Source organism: Pan paniscus, chromosome 16, assembly GCF_029289425.2.
Source record: "Pan paniscus chromosome 16, NHGRI_mPanPan1-v2.0_pri, whole genome shotgun sequence".
NCBI lineage: Eukaryota > Metazoa > Chordata > Mammalia > Primates > Hominidae > Pan > Pan paniscus.
Window position 1 is genome coordinate 80,828,909 of NC_073265.2, and position 22,987 is coordinate 80,851,895.

General features: G+C 41.0%; 1 protein-coding gene across 5 annotated transcripts in view; it reads left to right on the plus strand.

Annotated features, from left to right (window-relative positions):
• Positions 1 to 21,025, plus strand: part of SV2B (synaptic vesicle glycoprotein 2B) — a 195,494-nt gene extending 174,469 nt beyond the window's left edge. For all 5 annotated transcript variants that reach the window (XM_014341586.4, XM_008959835.4, XM_008959837.6 and 2 more), the window contains 4 exons: positions 7,455 to 7,588; positions 9,739 to 9,939; positions 15,249 to 15,408; positions 18,098 to 21,025. In XM_014341586.4, the coding sequence (XP_014197072.1) occupies positions 7,455 to 7,588; positions 9,739 to 9,939; positions 15,249 to 15,408; positions 18,098 to 18,281 (679 nt within the window). In that variant the 3' untranslated portion in view covers positions 18,282 to 21,025. The remainder of the gene's footprint in view (positions 1 to 7,454; positions 7,589 to 9,738; positions 9,940 to 15,248; positions 15,409 to 18,097) is intronic.
• Positions 21,026 to 22,987: the final 1,962 nt, after the last annotated feature.

Genomic DNA, 22,987 nt, shown 5'->3' on the forward strand with positions numbered 1-22,987 from the left:
ATGTATAGATATATAATTATTATAAATTATGCAACTTGTTTTTTGTGTAGAATTATGATTTTGAGAATACTCTGTTGGGGGAGAAAGCTATATAACTCAATGTCATTTAATTCAAATTTTTATATGCATATTTCATAATGTATCCATCTGTTTTCCTTTTGAAGGACATTTAAGTAGTTAATAAACTTTTCTTGCTATTACAAATAAAGCTGCAAAAAGTGTTGTCAGGAAGGAATTTTTCTAGGCTATGTACCTAGAAGAGGAATTGCTGGGTGAAAGGCTGGAAACATTGTTCTCCAAAGGGATTGCATTAATTTGCACTCTCACCAGTAGTATACGGTGTATATTTAGCTTATATTGTTCTTGTTCAACTTTGGTATCATTGTTATGTCCTCTCTTTCTTTTCCTTAAAGGAAATTATATAAGATAGGGATTGTTAATTTTTTGAAGGTTTGGTAAAACCAGCCTCTATAACCAAGTGAGCCTGCCATCTATGGAGACAATACATTTAGATGACCAATTCATTTTGTAATGGTATTTGTATATTCAGGTGTGGTAGTTCTTGTTTTGAAAAATTATATTTTAAAAGTTTTACAATTTATCAGCATAAAAGTATTCATCGTCTTTTCTTAGGATATTTAAAATCTGTTGGATCTGTAATTATAAGTCCTCCTTTTTTGTACTAATACAATTTCCATTAATATTCACTCTTCATCTCACCAGCTATTTAGAAGTGCATTTTAAGTGTCAAAATACCGTTAAATATTGATCATTTATATATACTTGTGCTATGACCGGATGATGCAGTCTGTATGATTTTTATTCTTAGAAATCAAAATGTGTTAGGACTTTGTTTTTGTTGTTGTTAGGTGTATACATATTTATAACCATTATATGTTACGGGTGTATCGAAACCTTTGTCATTATGTAATGTACCCTTAATCCCTGATAGTAGTCTTTGTTCTAAGTTTACTATCTGATATTATCTAAATCTTCAGCATCTTTCTGATCAGTGTTTGTATAATTTTTTCCATTTTTTTGCTTTCAATCTATGTATATTTTTATAATTAAGTGAATTTCTTGTAATTAATATATAGTTAGGTCTTCCTTTCTCCACCTAAACTGATTCTCTTTATTTTTAAATCCGTGTGTATAGAACATTTATACTTATTGTAATTATTTATATGGTTGAATTATAGCCTATCATCTTGCTGGCTATTTTCTATTTGTTTTGCATGTTTTTTGTTTTTTCTTTTCTCCCACCCTCTTTTAGATTATTTTCATAATTCCATTTTACATTCACTATTGGTATATTATTTATTCCTCTTTGTAAAAAATTTAGTGGTGTCTTAGCGCTTACAATATACATCTTTAATTAATCATAATGTGCCTTCAAGTATTATTCTATTACTTCACTTTTAGTGTAAGAGCCTTACAACAGAACACTCATTTCTTCTCTCCTGTTTTATGTGATTGTTGCCATACATACTTGTTTTACATATGCTATAAACACGTGATATATTGCTACTATTTTTGCTTTACCCAGTGAACTATCTTTTAGAATGATTAAAAATAAAAGAAAAATAGGCTGGACATAGTGGCTCACCACTGTAATCCTAGCACTTTGGGAGGCCAAGGTGGGCGGAATGCCTGAGCTCAGAAGTTCGAGACCAGCTTGGGCAACATGGTAAAACCTTGTCTCTACTAAAAATACAAAAAATTAGTCAGGCATGGTGTTGCATGCCTGAGGTCCCAGCTACTTGGGAGGCTGAGGCACGAGAATTACTTGAACCTGGAAAGTGAAGGTTGCAGTGAGCTGATACCACCACTGCACTCCAGCCTGGGTGACAGAGTGAGACTCTGTCTCCAAAAAAAGAGGAAAATGTATTTAACCATTTCTAGAGATCTTCATTTCTTTGTGAACATCCAAGTTTCAAATGTAGATAGGTATTATATTTCTTATGCCTGAAGAACTTCCCTTTATTATTTCTTGTGGTGAAATTATGATGGCAATACATTTTCTCAGTATTTGTTTGTCTGAAAGATCTGTTTCTTCTTCAATTTTGAAAATATTTTTGCTGGGTATAAAATCTGGGTGGACAGTTTTTTTTTTTTTCCAGTTAGAAATTTAAAGCTTTCACCCTATTGTCTTTTGGCTTGCATACTTTCTGATGAGAAGTCTGCTGTATTCTTATCTTTATTTATTAATTTTTTTGTATGTAACATGATTTTTTTTCTTTTGCTCCCTTCAAGATTTTCCCTTTATATTTGATATTCAGCTATTTGAATATCATGTGCTTAGGTGTACCGCCACCTCCTCATCTTCCTTCTCCTCCTTCTTCTTGGGATTTACTCTATTGAGGTTCTATAAGTTTTATGAACTTATGGTTTGATTGGTTCCATTACTTTAGGAAAATCCTTTGCCTTTGTCTTTCCAAATACTTCTTCTTTCTCTTATCTTTCTTGAATTCCAATTGCACCTATGTTAGATTGTTTGATATTTTCCCATAGCTCTTAGATGTTTTTCTCTGTTTCTTCCCTTATTTTTCTCTTTATGTTTCAATTTTGGTAATATTTTTTGAGTTATCTATAACTCCAGTAATCCTTTGTTTTTGCCATGATGAGCCTAATAATGAGTCTATCAAAGACATTCTTAATATCTGTTACATTATTTAAAACAATTCTAGCGTTTCTTTCTGAATCTTATAACTTGCATCTTTTTGCTGGAATTTCTCAACTGCTCATGCGTGTTAACCATTTTTTCCTTTAAGGCTTTAATATGTTAATAATAATTATATTAAATTCCCTGCCTGATAGTTCCAGTATTTATATTATTATTATTATTATTATTATTATTATTATTATTATTTGAGACAGAGTTTTGCTCTTGTTGCCCAGACTGGAGCGCAATGGCATGATCTCAGCTCACCGCAACCTCTGCCTCCCAGGTTCAAGTGATTCTGCTGCCTCAGCCTCCTGAATAAATGGGATTACAGGCATGCACCACCACACCTGGCTAATTTTTTGTATTTTTAGTAGAGACGGGGTTTCTCCATGTTGGTCAGGCTAGTCTCAAACTCCCGACATCAGGTGATCTGCCCACCTTGGCCTCCCAACTGAGTATTATTTTTTAAGTGATTATGTCTTGATGTGATGTTGTTTTACTCTTGCTTCTTTGTATGTCTTGTAATGTTGGGTTGCAAGTCAGATGTTTTGTATGACAGTAGGGACTAAAAAATGTGTACACCTCTTTTGCTAGGTTTTAACAGTATGTGGGGAGGTTAAGAAAATCTAGGCAGTAGTTGAGCTTGGTTTGGATTTTGTTTCAGCTATGGTTACCTTAGAAACTTTTTGAAACTTCCTTTTTTATTGAGGAATAATTTATATACAGTAAATTTACCCCTTTTAGTATACAGCACTGTGAGTTTTGACAAAGGCATGCAGTCATGTAACCATCAACACAAGCAAGATACAGGACAATTCCATTACCTCCTGGATTTCCCCATGCCATTTTGTGGTCAGCCCTTTCTCCATCCCCAGTCCTTGGCAGCCAATGATCTTCTTTATGTTACTTACATGGAATTATACAATAGGAAGCCTTTTGAATTTGCTTCTTTTACTTAGCATAATGCATTTGGAATTTATCCATGTTATTGCATTTTTAGTAGTTTATTTTTATTGTGGAGTAGTATTCCATGATTTGAATGTATTACTGTATTTTGTTTATCCATTTACCTGTTGAAGGGATCTTTGAATTGTTTCCAGATTTTGGCATGGCTAAATTAGTGTTTGACTTAGAATGTTTCGAACTATATTTATATATGAATTTGTTCTACTCTTTTTCTCTTGCTAATTTAATGTTTATATCTTTATTATTTCCCTTTTTGTTCTATGTTCTATGCTTCAGTTATCGTTCCTAAAGGCAGTAAATGTGCTAGGATCTTTGTAAAGGAGACAGAATGAGGTATCGTGATTTCACCACTCAGGTATCTTTGAGTGTAAGAAAAGAAAGAGAGGGGAAGTTGGATTTTATTTCCAGACTCACTGAGGCACAATAATGTATGTCCTTACGCTATTTGATTGACGTTGGCACCAGGATTTCCCATCATGAACATTTTCTGATTCTTCATGAAATAATATTTCAATATTTGAGGAAGTAAGATGGCCATCTCCTGAGTCCACTCTTATTTCTTTCTTGGGGCTACACACAGTAAAAGTACGCCTTGTTTATGGAACCATGCTAGAGCTGCAAAAAGAGCCATCTTCTCAACACCCCTATTTTATAGATTTTTTTAAATGCGGGCTTCGAGAGGAGAAGAAAATTGTTTGAGGGCTCCTGGTGGTTAAGTTCTGAAAGTTAGACTCTTCATTTTTTGGAGGGTGGCATCACAGGTTGGGTGAAGGCCTGACCCCTACACCTGGAGAATGTAAGGAGTTACACAGATATTCAGGCAAGAATTTGTTTCCTCTTTTCTTTAAGCAAATTAGGCCCAAGTACATATTTTCTGAAGTGATCCTCTTATTTGTCTTTTGATTTACCTCAGATTAGGACCTGATCTAAGGTAATATGTGAGAGGCCGGGGTGCCTGTTCTTAAGAACTCTATTTCATTTCATGGTGGCCAGAGAGCTTATTAAAATATTTATGTGTGTGAACTTTAGGGAGCCGTAGCCTTTATTTATTTTCTCCGTAAATGACGATGTAATTTATGTGAAAGAGAATTCTCTGCTTTCAAAAAAGGCAATTGAAGAGTATATATGACATGCATCTGTGTCTGCACATGCTTTTCCCTCTGTCTGGAATACATGTCCTTATCTTTGCTTAGAGAGCTTCCGCTCTTCCCTCAGGGTGAGTCACCTCATACTTTACCCAACTGGATCACAAGTGTCCCCTTAGAAGTGGTTTTATAGCATACCTCTATCTTGATAATCATCACACTAAATTTTAATGGCTGGTTTTCTTGTGTATCTCTTTAATTAGACTGAATTTCTTTAGGGTGATGCCCTCAAGCCTAACACATGTTGAATGCGACTTTGGTGTAGCTTAAATCACTTGCTGGACTAACCATTGGGCCTGAAGGCAACTGAAACAAAGTGTATGTAATGACAATTTTGTCATGGACCTTGGATTGCCAATGGCTTCTGTTGCCTTAAAGGAAAAGCTTACAAAGTACTGTTGCTAACATTTCTTTCATCTTTTGAACTCTCCTGAATCAAGAATCTTGGGTAGGCCAATTCAGTATATAGGCTGGAGATCGGAGGAGATGATTTATGTAAAGCGTCATAAAATATGTGTTGGCCCTTTCTCCTTTTATCTCTTCCCTTATAACTCTGGCTTTTTCTAACTGACTTGGAGAGACATTTTAAGGGCTGCCTGCGTCAGACCCATTTATGATTTATGGCTCTGCCTTCTCAGCCACCCTGGGAAGAATATTAAAATATCACCCAAGGCTACATCAGCAGCCTATTACTATATTAAAGAGAAGGATATATTAAGAAAAGCAAAGGCCTGCAACAGTCTCCAGGAATAGCTCTCTTAAGTAAACACGTCTAGCTTATACATTTTGACATCAGAGGCATCTTCTTGTAACAAAAGACTCACCAATTAGTTTTCCCATGGAAACCTGAAGAATTTAGTGATAGCTTTTGGAGGCCCCTGTTTAAAAGTCTGTAGCAAATTTGGCCCTCAGAAAAATTTCTCAAAATAGTTTGGTTTTCTAGACCAATGATTCTCAAATTTCTTTAAGTATAATAATCTGGTCTCTGCCATTGGTGATTCTGGTTCAAGAGGTGTAGGCTGGAATTTAGGAAATGACATCTTTAGTAATAACCTCAAGTTTATTCTGATGCAAGTGGTCTGGGGTCCTGCTTTTGGGGAACACTTGCCCGGGACTTCTTGTGTGGGGTCTTTTAGCAGAAGCTAATGATTGGCAGCTGTAGGTTAAGGTTCTGAGCAGGACACGATAGAGCATGAAGGATAAGGGTCACTGGCCATTGTAGGTGGTCATGGAGTGAATTATTTGGTGGCCCTTTTGAAGAGGAACAATGGCCATCAGCACCCTGTGCTATCTCTGTCATGCCGATTTCCACTGTATTGTAGTTGCCTATTTGCTTGCACTTTTTTCCAGTTAGACTGGAGAGCAGGGACCATGACTTTCCTCTCTATACTCATAGCACCTAGTACCATGCTCAGTGTTTGCAGAAGACTAAATATGTAAGTGAATGAATAGATGAATGAAAGGATGTGTTGTAATTATTTGCAAACGAAGACATATTTAAAGGCTTCCAGCCTAAAAGTTTGACCAAGCTTGTTAAATGTAGCCAACAGAGGAAGATGGTAATGTATGTGAGATACATTTTTAAATGTTGCATTGTTCTTTCCTATTAAATATGCAGGAGTTGGAGAGGTGCAGTGACTCCCACATGTGGCTGCACCTCAGAATCGTCTAGGTGCCTTACTCTCTTTTTAACTGAGTTTTAAAAAAAGTGAACAAATAATACATACACTTGGCATAAAGTGAAAATTAAGTGTATTATTCCTCACTTCCATTGTGCCTCCCTGGAAACAACCATTTCTATCAGTTTCTTGTGTAGCTCTCCAGATATATTTGGAAGCATATGTATCCATACCCTTTCTTACCTTAATGAGCCTGTCTTATAAACTCTATGTTGCATCTTGATTTTTTAACTTAACAATATATCTTAAAGATTATTCCATATTAACACATATAGATCTACCTCATTTACTACGATGGCTACATGGTATTCCATTATATGGCATCTATTACATATGTATGTATGTAGTAATCCATCGTTGTTACAAGCAGTGTTGCAATGAAGATCAGTGAATGTATCTCTGAATACATGGGCAAGTATGTGTAGGATAAATTCCTAGAGGTGGTATTCCTAGGTCAAAGAGAACGTGCATTTCAAATTTTGCAAAATTGCTCCCCAAAGAGGCTGCATGGATTATATTCTACCAATAGTATGAATGAAAGGCCTATTTCCCCACATCTTTGTTGGGACAATTTTTTAAAAATGAAGATTCTCAGACCTTCACAATTCTATGGCTTCCAAAACTTCTAGGACCACTCCAGGGACCTGCATGTTTTAAAAATGTCTCAGAAAGTGAGATGTTATTAATATTTAAATTTCACACTATTTCACATTTCTGTGATTCTGACTTAGAAGGTCCGTGGACCTGCCTTTGAAAACCACCAGGTTGGTGCATAGCACTCCGTATGCACCTACGCTAGACACTGGCTTCCAGGTCCTGAAGCCCTTCCCCACTAATAAACAAACAGCTAAGAAGTGGGGAAGTGGTCTGGGTTGAAAATAATGCTCTGGCACCTTTTGCTTGCAGATCTCCTTTTTCTGCCTTGCTGTGTTTTCCATTTTGGTCTTAAGTCTCTTTTTTTCTCAGATGAATCACTCAAGGGTCAACCTCTTCCCACAGGTTCACAAGAATGTACTTTAAACATGTACTCTTTGAGGACACATTCTTTGACGAGTGCTATTTTGAAGATGTAACATCAACAGATACCTACTTCAAAAATTGTACCATTGAATCAACCATCTTTTACAACACAGGTAGGTAAGAACATTGACAGATTGAATAGAATGTAACAGGAGACAACTTGTGTTGTCCAAGAATCAAAGTGGTCAGGCATAAACTTCAGGAGTAGGAAAGTATTCATAGATACAAATGCCAAGCCTTGGTGGGGAAATGGATTTTAGCTCCAGGCATGGCACAAATTAGGTGCACAGCCTTTGCTAAGGCATTTAATGTATCTGTGTCTCAGTTTTATCACAAATGAAATGGAAACAAAAGTTGTAGCCAAATGTCCTCATCTCGGTGAGGCTGATGCTATACACGAAGGGTCTTTGGTATGAACAAAGGATGACACAAATAACAACTGGCATTCCAGGAGGGCTGCATTTTATGCACGGAGTGCATTCTTGAAGACCTTGCACAATTTGAAACTTGCAAAATGCAAGACTCATGTTCTCACGATAATAAATGGAAAGGGAAAATTACATCTGTTCACGTTTTTTGCATAAAGTGAAATACAAAGACTATTTTAAAATCATACTATTTCAGATTTCTGTGATTTAAAAAGTCCCAAAATTCTACCACTACACCACTTCTTGTTACTTTACTACCCTCATCATAAATTAATAACATACCAAGTGAAGTCGGGGTATAAGGAAACCAACTGAGCTTCATTAGGGGGCTTTACCTACATTGTCTCAAGGGATAAATGTACTATTTTTTTTTTAATCCTTCTCTTATAGCTAAGGAAACTGAGTTAAGGAAATCAAGACTTAAGCAACTTGCTCAAGGCCATGGTTAGCAAGTGGAAGGAGTTTGGATTCATTCCTGAGTTGTTTGGCTCTGAAGCCTGCAATCTTTCCACAGAACTACTTGCATTATGTCCAGATCTATGCTTTATTCTTGGCATCAGCAGCAAGGGATAGTTTATATAAGAACATCTTTTTCCTCTATGATATCAGCCTCAAGAGCTTCAAGATCTGGTCTCTAAATATTCTGGAGTCTCTTAATAATTCATTCTGGCACTAACCTTCCTGAATTTCCTTTTAGACTGATCTTGAAACAATAATGAGTTCCAGAAGTTTAATAAGTGTCATTAGAAACTGGCATATTGTTTTATGATTTCAAGTTTGAATGATGCCTCCTCATCTGAATACTCTTACCATGGAGATTCTTGCAAACACGTGTAGTCAGGAAATGTCAGAGCTGGGAGAAGCAGTGGAGATGATCAGGTGCACTCTTCCAATTTTGTAGATTTTGTAGGTAGAGCCTCAGGGAGGTTAAAGAGGGTCAACAGCAGGGCCAGCTCCCCAAACGCAGGTTTCTAGGGATCCTGTTTAGTACTTTTTCTGTCAGAACAGCTGATCTTAGAAGGTGTCAGAAGACTTGCAAACTGGTTCCAATGCAAATGGCTTTTATTTTTTAAGAATGTTCAGGTTTTGGCACAGACTACAGCATGGGCTCTGGAGTGATTGGCTCCATCTGGAACCAACTCTCTTGTGTTCTGCTCCCCTATGCCAGGTAGCCTCCAAGGAGAGGCCTAGCTGCCATGGCCCTCAGTGTCTCAGTGTCACCTGATTGGTACAAACAGGACTGTTATCCAGCTGGAGAGATGATTTTTTTTTTTTAAAGGCAAGGTCTCCCTCTTTTGCCCAGGCTGGAATGCAGTGGCATGACCATGGCTCAATGTAGCCTTGACCTCCTGGGCTCAAGTGATCCTCCTGCCTCAGGTGCCAGAGTAGCTGGGACTACAGGCACACACCACCCCACCTGGCTAATTTAAAAGAAAAATTTATTTATTTATTTTTTTGTAGAGATAAGGTCTCACTATGTTGCCCAGGCTGGTCCTGAGCTCAAGTGATCCTCCTACCTTGGCCTCCTAAAGTGCTGGGATTACAGATGTGAGCCACTACACCTGGCTGAGAGGATGCGTTTTGAAGTCTCTCAATGTTAGTTTAATTTCCCCTTGCTTTTAGGAACTTGAACAGGTCATTACATTTTTGGAAGTTTCTCTACTCATCCATACCTTGATGACATGGCCACATATTACCTTGACTTTGAGGCTGTCTGACTGGCAAAGGCTGGCACAGCCTGCCTACAGGAGGGGGCAGACTTCATCCCTGCCTCTGCCTTTCTCTCTCCAGCTCCCTTCCACTTACGTGAACCGAAGGTTTCCTTCTCTCCCCAGACCTCTACGAGCATAAGTTCATCAACTGTCGGTTTATCAACTCCACCTTCCTGGAGCAGAAGGAGGGCTGCCACATGGACTTGGAGCAAGATAATGACTTCCTGATTTACCTCGTCAGCTTCCTGGGCAGCCTGTCTGTCTTACCCGGGAACATCATTTCTGCCCTGCTCATGGATAGAATTGGAAGGCTCAAGATGATTGGTGAGTTGCCAGCAGGGTCATTCCTGGGTTCCAACGCGCTGGGGTAGTGACTTTCAGGTGTATTAAACAGGGAAATTTTGCCTTTTATTAAATAATTCTTGCACAACAAACCCAACAAGTAAGATTGCACCCAGGGCTATAGAGCCAAGGATGTGTGCCTACAGAAGACTCCAGGGCTCCTGGGAAATAGTCAAGAATCTTTGTCTAGGCGAGGGACTTTTGTTCATTTCCTGACAGAGAAATTCTGTGACAGTCATTTAATCTATTAGCACTTCCATAAGGGTAGTAATAATATCCACCCTGCCTCTTCATCAGATTATTGTCAGAAAAATATATAAAATGCTCCTGGGTGATGGTTTGATGTTTGAAGATAAATTGTATTACTTTTATTATTTAATAGCAATACCACTTTAGGCTTTGGAGTTGGACAGAGTCATGTTGAAATCCTATCACCGAAAGGCTGTTTGACCTTGAATGTGTTCCTTTACTTCTCTGGGCCTCAGTTTCCTTATTTATAAGAGAATGCTTTTCCACATCTAGCTGGTAGGGTTTTGTGAGAATTGAACATAAGGTACCTGTAACACTTGGCACATCGTCGGTTCTCAAAAATGGTAGCTATATTCATGTATGCCTTGCCTCATTCCATCGGGACTTGCAGCAGTTTATTACAGAAACACATGCCATGAATGGTAAACAAGAAGCAAAATGTACAGATTGAGGACCGGGGAAATGTACATTAGAATATGAGTCAAGGCCAGGGGTGGGGAAGTGGACAACACATTATTAATAAACATGCCATTAGGGACCTGCCTTAGGGATGTCGTTGATTAGGAAAGTTAATACGAAGCTTCCTAGCAGCAACGTGCAAAAGGAAACACAATAAATCATAAAGTCATTTTGTTGGAGAAGAGAAAATTGATCAGGTCTTCATGGGAAGGAATTCTTTTCCTGGCATTTGGCTCATACTGAATATCACTATTATAAATAGTAGCATGCATATTCAGCGTGGTAAGCGTGAGAACTGACTGTGACTTCAGCTTTTTAATCTTGTGGTGAGGGTGGAGTCATGTCTTAGATATGGCAGACTTCATGCTCTCCTCTATTAGAGGCAGTGCCTGGGTAGTCCTGAGGCCCTATGGGGGAAGGGACAATGGCTTACTCGTCCGTAACCCCTGTGTCCAGCGCAGTGCCTGCAGTAGAGTTGACACTCAGCAATGCTGCTGAACTGATCAGAACGGATGAAGATGGCCTCTTTCCTAGGTTAGCCCCGAACACCAAGCTTTCAGCAGAAGACACTACAGGTTGGCATCTTAAAAAAACTTTGGCTGGGAGTCAGGTGGCTCCGTCTCTGCCAAGATTAGCTTTATGTGTGGACCCACGTTCCTTTACTTCTTTGAGCTTCCATTTTCATTGTTAAAATAATACCTCTGTTTGCCTCAGTGAGATAAGGGGTGTGAAAGCAGACATGTGACACTTCCGCCATTTGTCACCAGCCTTATGAGTCCCAGAGTTTACCAGTGGAGTCTCTGGTCTGTTCATGAAGCAGCTGAGGAGGTTCTGGGGGAGGCAGGGTTATAAGGCTGGGGTGGGTGCCCATGTCGACGAGAACAGCCCACCACCTAAGGACCTGCCACATGCCCCCTCACAGAAGCGGGGTGGGGATGTGGCTGGGCACAGGGGCAGGCGGGACGGTGAGACAACAGACATCCTTTCCCTCACCACTGAAGCCCTTCGTATCATCGTGAATACATCCCAGATCAAAACAATTCCTATAATGCTAAATAAAGGCATGCTCTCGAATGAGAGATCTAGAACTAATATTTAATCATTCTTTATAGCCTACTCTCTTGTGAATGTCTCTGTTTTGTTTCTGAGCTAGAGGCAAGCTTGTTAAGAGCTGAGACAGGACCTTCTTTGTCTCTCTACCCTTCAATCTTTAGTAAAAGGCCTACATGCAGTGGATCGGCTGTGACATTGGCAAGTGCACGGTAAAGACAAGGTGCTCAGTTAATACCTATTCCACTAGGATATGGGATGTGGCGGAACCACTTTGAAATAGCCCTATCCCCACCTCTCAGACCAACCCCACTAGAAAATCTGCAAGCACATTTTTGTTCTGCTTAATCTGCTGGGCTCTTTGTAGTGTGCAAGTCATTTCTTGTTATCAGCGGAGTAGAAGTTTTCCTGATTAGGCTGCTAGCCACTCATTTATTCATCCAATAACATTTACTTATGCAGTAGTTATTCTCTCAAGGCTGTGTGGGAGGCAATGGGAATGCAACAGTAATTGAGACAGACAGTATCCCTGTGCTTAAGGCGCAAATCATCTATTGAGAGAGGCAGACTTCGACTAGAAATTTCATTTACTTAAACACTATGACATGCTTATTGTTATTGAATATTATTATTATTGAATATTATGAATATTGAACATATGTTCAATATTAACACATTGAACCCTCACAATAACCCTATGAGGTAGGCGCCATTTTAATCAACATTTTAGAGATGGGGACAGTGAGACAGCTCACAGAAAGGTGAAGCAACTCACTTACGGTCACACAGGTAGTAAATAAGCCGGCATTTGCACCCAGGCCTCCCAATTACCAGAGGAATAAGAATTATGGAAGTGGAAGTACACTGGGCCCTGGGGACTTATAGCAGGAACACCTAACAGAGTTGAAGGATCAGGGAAGGCCTCCCTGACTATTAGCTGATGTGTCAGATCATCATGTTTTGTGGTTATGAAGTGTTTGCCAGCATTTACTGTAAGCCAAGCCCCATGGCTGGCCCCTCTGAGGGATGCATGCATGTAGAGGGTATTGTCCACAGAGCACTTGGGGGTCCTGTAGATGCCAGTTTCCCCTGTTCTAGTTCTCTCCTAGCTTTTGGAAAAAGGTTACCAGGCACCTGCTCACAGCCCTACCACTTCCCAAAGTGGGCAGAATCCAGTTGGACAGTTATCATTTCCTAGTTCATCAGCAAGGATTGGCACTAGTCTTGCAGCCCCAGGTCTGAGGGTGACACTCCGGGCTGAGGACCATCCCTGGGGAGCTGTTTCTTATTGAGGCCAGGTCAGCCTCTGGCTTCTTGACAACTGGAAAACCTTCCTCCTGCAGGGTCCTGGTGCCTGGTGGGGCACTCGTGCCCTGTGTCCCGGTTGGTTGTTTGAGACCTGCTTCCTTCCCACCTTTCTGCTCACCCTATTTCCACCTCATCGCCAGTCACTTTTCTAGTCTGCAACCTGTTTTGCCATGTTCTGCATCCACCTTGGACTTGGAGCTTGCATCTCAAGGTCCTCCGGGCTGAACTTACTGGAATTGGGCAGCATTTGACAGTCTTCTTTGGATGGGATCTCCTATCAGCTCTATAAGGGCTGTGCTGCTTATTTTCTGTTCACTCCCATCCCCACCCCAGAGTTCTGAGCTGCACTTCTCCGCCCTGCTGGGAGCCCTGCGAGGCTAACCTCATGGACTGCATACTTAGATTCCTGGAGGGGAAAAGGGATTCACCCCAGATAGTTCTAGTGAGGAAACTTTACTCATAGAGCTTTTAGAGCTGTGGACAGGGTTATGGAAACAAATAAGGCAGCTGAGGCACCCAGACACTAGCAAAAGTGAGAAGCAGTCACCACCTCTATGGCTGTGAGGACAAGGGGGGATAATTGCACTCACAGAGCTCCATGGGGGCTGGAGCCGTGGAGCAAGAGCTACCTGGGAGGAACTGGGGTCTTGGAGGGATGCAGACATTGCCAGAAAAGGCCTTCTACCCCAGGGGAGGAGTTGGGGAGAGGTACTCCAGCCACCTTCCCCTCCCAACTGATAGGAAAGTCCATGGGGTTAGCGTGTAGAGGGTATGTACAGAGCACATATACAGAGTACAGAGGGTAGCGCAGGGCTGAGAAGGGCAAGTCAGATCTCTGGGGTGGGGATTCGGGTAAATGGGGAATAGCATCGCCTTTCTTCAGGTTTCCCTTCAATAGCCCATGTATAAGGTGTGTTCTCACCAGGTTATAAGCTCCATGAGAATGGATTTTTTAAAAAAATTATTTTTTAATTTTTAATGGATAAATTATAATTGTATATTTTGATGGGGTACAATGTGATATTTTCATGCATATATACGATGTGGAATGATTAAGTCAAGCTAATTAACATATCCATCACCGCACATATATATGTTTTGTGGTGAGAATATTTGAAATTTACTCTCTTAGCAATTTTGAAATATACAATACATTGTTAGTAACTGTAGTCACCGTGCTGTGTAGTAGATCTCGAAAAGTGAGATGATGCAGATGTTTCTGTGCCTGGTTTACCCCACGGACTGTATCTAGCATCCTGCCTTCCAGGTTCATCCATGTTGTCATAAATGGCAGAATTCCTTTCTTTTCTTTTCCTTCCTCTCTCTCTCTTTCTCTCTTCTTTCTTTCTCTCTCTGTCTCTCTCCTTCCTTCCTTCCTTCTTTTTCTCTTTCTTCTTTTTTTGACAGTGTCTTGCTCTGTCACCCAGGCTGGAGTACAGTGGCGCCATCTCGGCTCACTGCAACCTCTGCCTCCCAGCTTCAAATAATTCTCGTGCCTCAGCCTCCCAAGTAGCTGGGATTACAGGTGTGCACCACCGGGTCTGGCTACTTTTTGTCTTTTTCGTAGAGACAGTGTTTCATCATGTTGGTCAGGCTGGTCTCGAACTCCTGACCTCAAGTGATCCACCTACCTTGGCCTCCCAAAGTGCTGGGATTACAGGCCAGAATTCCTTTCTTTTTGATGTCTGAGTAGTATCCCATTGTGTATGTAAACCACATTTTCTTTATCCACTCATCTGTTGATGGCCACTTAGGTTGATTCCATATTTTGACTATTGTGAATATTGCTACATTGAACAAGAAGTACAGATCTCTTTGACATCCTGGTTTCAAATCAAGACTGAGGTTTTTGTTTTTGTTTTTTGGCCAATACTGATGTAGCTCAAGCACCTAGAACAATGTCTGGTACATAATAGATTCTCAACAAATGCCCCTATCTGCCCCGTCCCATCACTCTGAGCTGGGCACCACCTTAGAGTGGTGACTGCAGAATCCTTCCTAAGTCTGGTGATCTGACCCACGCAGAGGGCTCTAATGCCATGTCTGGGGTGCCTCGTGAGGATTCCAGCTGTGTTCTCTCTGTGTGGAGGATGAACCTAATACTTCAGGCAGCCTTGGCTTCAGGTGTACCAGTGAGGGTGGGAGATGGGGCAAGAACTGTGAGTGACAGCCATGTGCAAGACACAGGCCTCATGTTTCTTTTTGCCCTTGAACTCCCTCTGCAGGTGGCTCTATGCTAATCTCTGCAGTCTGCTGCTTCTTCCTGTTTTTTGGCAACAGTGAGTCTGCAATGATCGGCTGGCAGTGCCTGTTCTGTGGGACAAGCATTGCAGCCTGGAATGCTCTGGATGTGATCACAGTGGAGCTGTATCCCACCAACCAGAGGTCAGTTCTTCCCCAGGCTTTCCTCAGGGACTTGTTTGGGCTTCTTTGGCCAGAAGTCTACCTGCTCCCTAAATCTCATGCTGTGCATGGCCATCGTGGTCTTTCTGCTGTTCCGTGAAACAAACATCTCTTATGTTGAACTTCTCCTGCATGGTGGATGGCATAGACCTGAAAGTTGGTAGGCTAGGGCTTGGATAGGGTGGGAAAGATGGCAAGAAGCAAAGGATGGGAGCAAACTATGTCCAGGAGAAGGAAATAAGAGTGAAAAGTTGGTAAAACCATATGTGTCATGTAATCCACAAGAGAGAACAGACCTTCAAGGGGAGATAAGGCAAAAAAGTGAAGAGCTGGAATAGCACAGGGTGGGGGCAAGGAGAGAAATAAAGGTCGGGAGGCAGCATGAAGTCCAGGGAATCTGCAGAGAATGTGGCAGGGAGGCCCAGGGGTTACTTTTATTTTGCACAGGTCGTATATGGAAAGAGGCCTTGTTTAAAGGCATAGGATCAAGGCCATTACTTAGTAATTGTTTTTCTTCGTGGAGGGGAATTGTAAAGTTTAAAGGAGAAGATAAGAGGCCCTGTGGTCAAAAAGGAATGTGAAGTGGTAAGGAAGGTGGGTAAATGAAATTCTGCAAAAACCTTAATGATATTTCCAAAATTGGCGACAGAGGTATTGGGATATAGATAACTAAGGAAGAGCACAACATGTCATATTTGGAGCCCCTCTCATTTGAATCAAAGAACTGCTAAGTTTTACACAAAATAACAGGAGGACAAATGATTATTATTTGAATATGATGTGATTTTACATCTAGGAAACCTAAGAGAATTAACTTATGAGACCACTATAGACAAAAAGACAATGTGGTCAGGTGGTCAGTAATAAAATGAAATTATGTATAGGTTTTAAAATATATTGAAAAAGTTAAAGATGCAATTGAAATCCGTTTAATAACAGCAGATGTCATAAAATAATTAGGGATCAACTTGACAAGTGAAACACTCAAATGAAGAAAACCATAAAGCTTTACTAAGAGATATAAAAAAAGACACATAAGAGAAGATAAATATATGCCAACTCAGTGATTTGAGAGGCCGAGGCAAAAGGATTGCTTGAAGGCTGGAGTTCAAGATCAGCCTGGGCAATACAGTGAGACCCCTATCTCTACAGAATATATTAGACAATTAGCCAGGCATAGTGGCATGTGCCTGTAGTCCTAGCTGCTCAGGAGGCTGAGGGGGAGAGCTGCTAGAGCCCCGGGGTTTCAAGGTTACAGTGAGCTAGGATCACAACACTGCACACCAACCTGGGTGACAGAGACAGACCCTGTCTCAGAAAATGTATATATTTATGGATTATATATTTATATATAATTATGATAATACATATAATTAATAACATATAATTAGTATACATTATTATATATAAATATATATATTTAAAAGACAAGATATACCTAATTTTGGATAAGAAGATTCAATCTTACAAAAACGTCAAATTTTATTTAGTTTTTTTTCTAACATAAAAGAATTCATTCAAAATTCAACAAGTTTTTTTTCCCCCTCTGGGAACTTGAAAAAAGTTTATTTAAAAAAGGACATATGTTAAAAGATCCAAGAAAATACAAAAACAAAGATACTAAGACAAACAAAAAAGACTGGGTTGGTGAATATAAAGCTACAGTGTGGTACAGTTATAGACAAAAATGAAAGAAGAGTTTTAGGAACAAAAATATACCCACATCCTTAATAAACTTGTGGTATGAGAAAGAAATGCTTTATTTCAGTTGGGGAGAGGTAGCATTGGGAATATTGCCTCTGCATACAGATGGGGTCATGAAAGAATAAATGATTAGTAATAGTTCTCACTGGAAAGTGTGATTGAAAGATCATAATTAGGATTAGGTTTTGCTGTTGCTGACAGCAACCTCAGGTAACTGTGGTCTTAAGAAGGTTAAGCATTGCATTTTTCTTTCCTGAAAAAGTCTAGAGTGGGTGGTGCAGGCTCTTTCCATCTCATTGTTTTTCCTTGCATGGACTCATCATGGTCCAAAATGAAACCATCTGTGTTCCATCATGAAGCAGGATAGAAGGAAAAGAATGAAGGGGAACAGAGCAAAAGGCCCACCCGCAACGTCTCTTACGGAAGCTTCCTGGGAACTGCTGCCACTTGCACTTACATCCCATTGGCCAAAACTAAGTCACATGGCCATGCTCAGCAGCAAATCAGTCTGGGAAATGTAGTCCTACATTTGGGGAAATGCTGTTTGTGGGCAACTGGCAGTCTCTGCTTCAGGAGGGTTGAAGAGTGTTAAAAGGGGGAACACTTACACTTTCTGCTTTGTATACTTCTTCATCCTTTCAAGATTTCCATAGTAAGCATGTAGTACCTATAAAAATTTTTTAAATAGATATCTTTGAAAAAAAACAAAAAAGAAAAACACTTGAAGAAAATACTTCAAAATGTTAATAGAGGTGATTGTCTCTCGGTGAAGAGGTTAGATATCCATGCATCTTTATATTATTCTGTATTTCCAAATTTGACTACAATGAGAATGTGTTATTTTTATATTTAGGAAAAAAAACTCCCTTGCACCCTCTTCCCCCTGCAATAAGGAAAAGAAAGAGCCCAGTCCTGTTCATCTAATGTGGTTCAGAATGTCAGAATTATTTCCATTCCTCTTTTACAGAGCAACAGCCTTCGGCATTCTCAATGGATTATGCAAATTTGGCGCCATCCTGGGAAACACCATCTTTGCTTCTTTTGTTGGGATAACCAAAGTGGTCCCCATCCTTCTGGCTGCTGCTTCTCTGGTTGGGGGTGGCCTGATTGCCCTTCGACTGCCAGAGACTCGAGAACAGGTCCTGATGTGAACAACCTATGGGAAAAGGAAAGGTCGAGAGAATCTTGTCCAGGACCCTGAAATGCATCCACACTTCCTGCCTATCACGGTCCGGAGGACACCTTGGATAGCACGGGAGGAGAAGTTGACTTTGTGCCCCCTAGTTTAGGACCCACTTCAGTTGTCAATATGTTTGTAACTCAGGTGACTGATTTGGGGGTGCCCTGAGCCACCCTTAGAATCACAGAGCTGCGTGTTTAACTTCAGGTCTTCCCAGTCCAAGGCAGGGAGAGGATTCTCCAGTGAGTGCACACACTATGCGAGGAGCAAGCATTTCTCTAAGTCAAGTGCAAGGACTTAACTTGCATTTCAAAAGGAATTAGAGGGTCAGAAACACCCAAGCTCCTCCAGAAAGCTCCTTGGAGCCCAACAACTTAACAAATCAACTTGGCTGGAAGTTAGAGTCATTATATGAAGATTGGGCTTGAAGTACAGGATACATGTATTTTTGCATTTAAAAGTATCACCTATCATATTTTCCACTCGAAAATTGACATAGTAGCATTGAGGATACTCTGATCTAGAAAGCCAAGTATTTGAGCAACATCTATAGAGATCTACTTTTCTCCTATGTCTCCTAGGCTTTCCATGATAATTAGGTAATACATTTAAGAAGGATATTTATTTCTGTTTTGCTCTATTCAAAGAAACGGAATGGGATATTTATTCTGTAAACTAAGTTTGTATATAACTTTATTTGGGTTTAATTTCCACAACTGGTATCTGCAAATATTGCCAGCATTTTAGCCATATTTTGGGAGAACTTGGTGTTTGAGGTCCCAGGAAATGAGGTCTGATCAAATGAAATGCAAGCACAATTTCTTACAGCCATTTAACTTTCTGTTGGGAAGATGAATTAACAAACTCACATTGTGCAGTCCGCTTAATCCAGGCACTTTTCTTTGTGCAGGTGTAGTGAGTAGTTACTTCTCTCCCTTACACAGATGACTTGTGAAACTCAAGCTCACCATCTTCAGTGCTGGCATTTTACTTTGCCACTACCCAAAAACAACGTGAGATGTGTTCAGTGGCCTCTGGTACTCTTTGCAGGCAAGAATCAAACAACATGGGGACTGAGGGAGGGATGGGGAAGTGTAGCCACAGTTCTTCCAAATGTAAATACTTTTTGTTTGTTCTAGTGGTAAAATGCAAATGCAATCCATATTTGTTAGGATGGTCAGGTCTCATGAGAAATCTATGCTATGTGTCCAGAGCTTTTGAAACAGAGTCCATTGGAGTGGGAGTTAGGGAGTGTAGTGGATGCCAAATATGTTTTTCTTCAGTGCTTAAGAGAACTGTTTGCTGAAGTCCAGCTTTGAACATAAACAGGGGTGTGGGTTGGGGGAGGAGCTTAGGACAAACCTCTCTGATGAAGGTCAGCAATAGACTGAAGTCTTGACTGCATGGAAGAGGAAAAACATCAGAACTGTCTGACAATGGAGGGGACAGTGAGCTACGCACAACTGCCAGCGGAGGTGAACTTGCACCTGCCCAGGCCGGATGAACATCAGCCTGCAAGAACTAGTTGTTTGAGCTGATTTGCAGTGCTCTCAATGGGCAAGTGCCACATTTTCCCTGGCAGAGATCTCCAAAAATTTCAAACAGAATAATAATGGCTGTGTCGAGTGTTTTCTCAGTATTGGAGAAATGCTTAGGTCCTATGACAGCTTCGGGACATCTTTCTGTAATTTTCCTCAATTAACGGGTTGGTAGGGGTAAATCTTATGACACCTTTCCACCGTCGATTTGAGATCAGTTTTAATGGTTAAAATGTTTACTCTCCTTCTGTCAACCCTCACCTTTTTATTGACACCCCTCCCTTTTTTTCTGTACAGGGAGAGAAGACATATCGACTCTGACTGGACACCCTGATTCCTCCAAATATATATACCACTGTGTATTAATCTTTCTCTCAGTGTTTTATAGGAGTACTAACATATTGCTCTGTCAATAATGAAAGGCTCGATGTAATATAGCTTAATTTACTTTCCATATGAATACAGTGGCTAGGTTCATAAAAGAGAATTGTGTGAGTCTGGGATTACCACATCTAAAACATTATTCTTTAATGCGATAATACAATTCATTGAGCAGCTACCACTTAAAACATTTGCAGGACAGTTAGAGCCTGCATTTCTAGTTAAGATGGATCTTGTAAATTTAAAATTGGATTAACTTTTGAGTGCTGGGGTGGCTGCAATAATTTGGGGGCTAACTCCATTTGGTTTCCAAGATCTCACTTCTGCATCATCTTTATCGCTCTTTAAACCAGCCACCTAGCCAATCAAGGGCAATTCCCATCTCATCCATCACTCAGGTCTTTGTAACGGGTGCAGCCAAGCTCTGCAGACTTTTCTCATGAAGGATTGTCTAGCCTGAGTACCTGGCTACTTCTTAAATGCTGTCACTCCTGCTGAGATAAATGCGTCTTTAAAAATAGTCTCTGTGGCAGGTCACTGGGGGACAATGTACAGCATTCTGGCCATCCACTTCTTTTTCACTTCATGTTCTACCCCAAGAGACTCCCAATGTCGGCTGTGGAGGGTTAAAGGGATGAGGCTTTCCTTTGTTTAGCAAATCTGTTCACAGTTCTTGATGATGTATTTTATGATGCCCAGCTTGGAAATAGTTGCTTTCCATAGTCTCAACTGTATTGTGTCATCTCCTGATGCTGATTTTTGATCTTTTGTTTTATTAAAAATAATTAGTGAAAGAGGTGTGCCTATCTGTGAAGTTTGTAGTACATTATGCTGAGGTCATGTAACAAGTAAACCCCAACCCAGCGTTCCCTCCTACCTTGTGTTAGTTCATTAAAACTAAATAATAAAAATAACTGTAAGAAAACCTTAAGAACTGGGGTTAGAGATTATTTTCAGGCACTAAGGTCTCTTCTGTATTCCTAAATTGATTGAATCAGCTGGGAGAAACATCGAGAATCGCTTCCTTCAACTTTTATTTTGCAACATGGGGACCTTGAGAGGTTAGACGATGTGGCCCAGGTTACATGTCATGTGAGGAGTGGGTGAGAAGACCTAAGGTGATGCTCTCATGACAGTTCTGGGGAAGCCTGCAGTTTGGGGAATGGGACAATGTGACAAATACTCGCCATTCCCTGAGACCATTCATTGACTATTCCCTTGATGGCTTTACTAGAATGAGAGGAAGCATCAGTTTAAACATAAAAAGATTAGTATTTATCCATCCATTTATTCATTCAGCAAATCCTTATTGAGCCCTGACCATGAGCCAGTCTCTGTGCCAAGCCCTGGGGACACAGTGATGAAAAAACTGGCCACAGTTTCTGCCTCCTGCCTCATTCCACTTGCAGTGAGTGGATATTAAATTGGCCATAAACACCGAGTACGATGACCTTACAATCCGCAAAATGCACCTTTCATGTGTAAAAGGATTGCTACTACTTTACTTGTCAGCTGTGGATTTCCAAATGTGGTGGCTCCCTCTTATTTTTTTTTTCTTTGAGGAGTGTACCAATTTTTTATCTTTATAAACCAGGTAAGGGAAATGATGCACTTGCCCATTTTCTACAGACCTAATCGATTTTTACCTAATCAGTTTTACAGAAAGGGTTACATGGAAGAAGAGATAGGGGCCAGGAATGCAAGAGGGACATTGGTGAGTGGGGTAAGAATCCCCGTAGCCCTGGGAAAGGTGTCTCCACTTCCACATCTGGCTTTTCTAGGGGGCATCTGTGCTAACTGACCTGGGATTATGTTGGATGGCATATGACTGCAAATTCAAAGAAACCGATTTATAATAAGATTATAGTAAGTTAAAGGTTTGTTTTACTCTCATGTGAAGGGAATCTGGAGGAAGGAAAGCCAGGGCTGGAGTGGCTGCCTTTGATCATGGGAGCACACTCCTTCTGCCTGATCATTGGGAGCACACTCCTTCTGCCTGATCATTGGGAGCACACTCCTTCTGCCTGATCATTGGGAGCACACTGCTTCTGCCTGATCATTGGGCGCACACTCCTTCTGCCTGATCGTTGGGAGCACACTCCTTCTGCCTGATCGTTGGGAGCACGCTCCTTCTGCCTGATCGTTGGGAGCATGCTCCTTCTGCCTGATTGTTGGGAGCACGCTCCTGCCTGATCATGGGCGCACGCTCCTTCTGCCTGATCATTGGGCGCACGCTCCTTCTGCCTGATCATTGGGCGCACACTCCTTCTGCCTGATCATGGGAGCACACTCCTTCTGCCTGATCATGGGAGCACACTCCTTCTGCCTGATCGTTGGGAGCACACTCTTTCTGCCTGATCGTTGGGAGCACACTCCTTCTGCCTGATCATTGGGAGCACACTCCTTCTGCCTGATCATGGGCACACTCTCCTTCTGCCTGATCATGGGCACACGCTCCTTCTGCCCGATCGTTGGGAGCACGCTCCTTCTGCCCGATCGTTGGGAGCACGCTCATTCTGCCTGATCGTTGGGAGCACGCTCCTTCTGCCTGATCGTTGGGTGCACGCTCCTTCTGCCTGATCGTTGGGCGCACGCTCCTTCTGCCTTCAGACTCCTTGATTTTTAGTGCAGTTTCCATCACTGAGGCTGCCTCATGGGCTGAGATGGCTGTTGAAGCACTGATCCTCGCATCCACAATTCAGGCAGGAAGCAGAAGGAAGGGCAATGGGCAAAGGGGCTGTGCCTTGCAGCCGAGCCA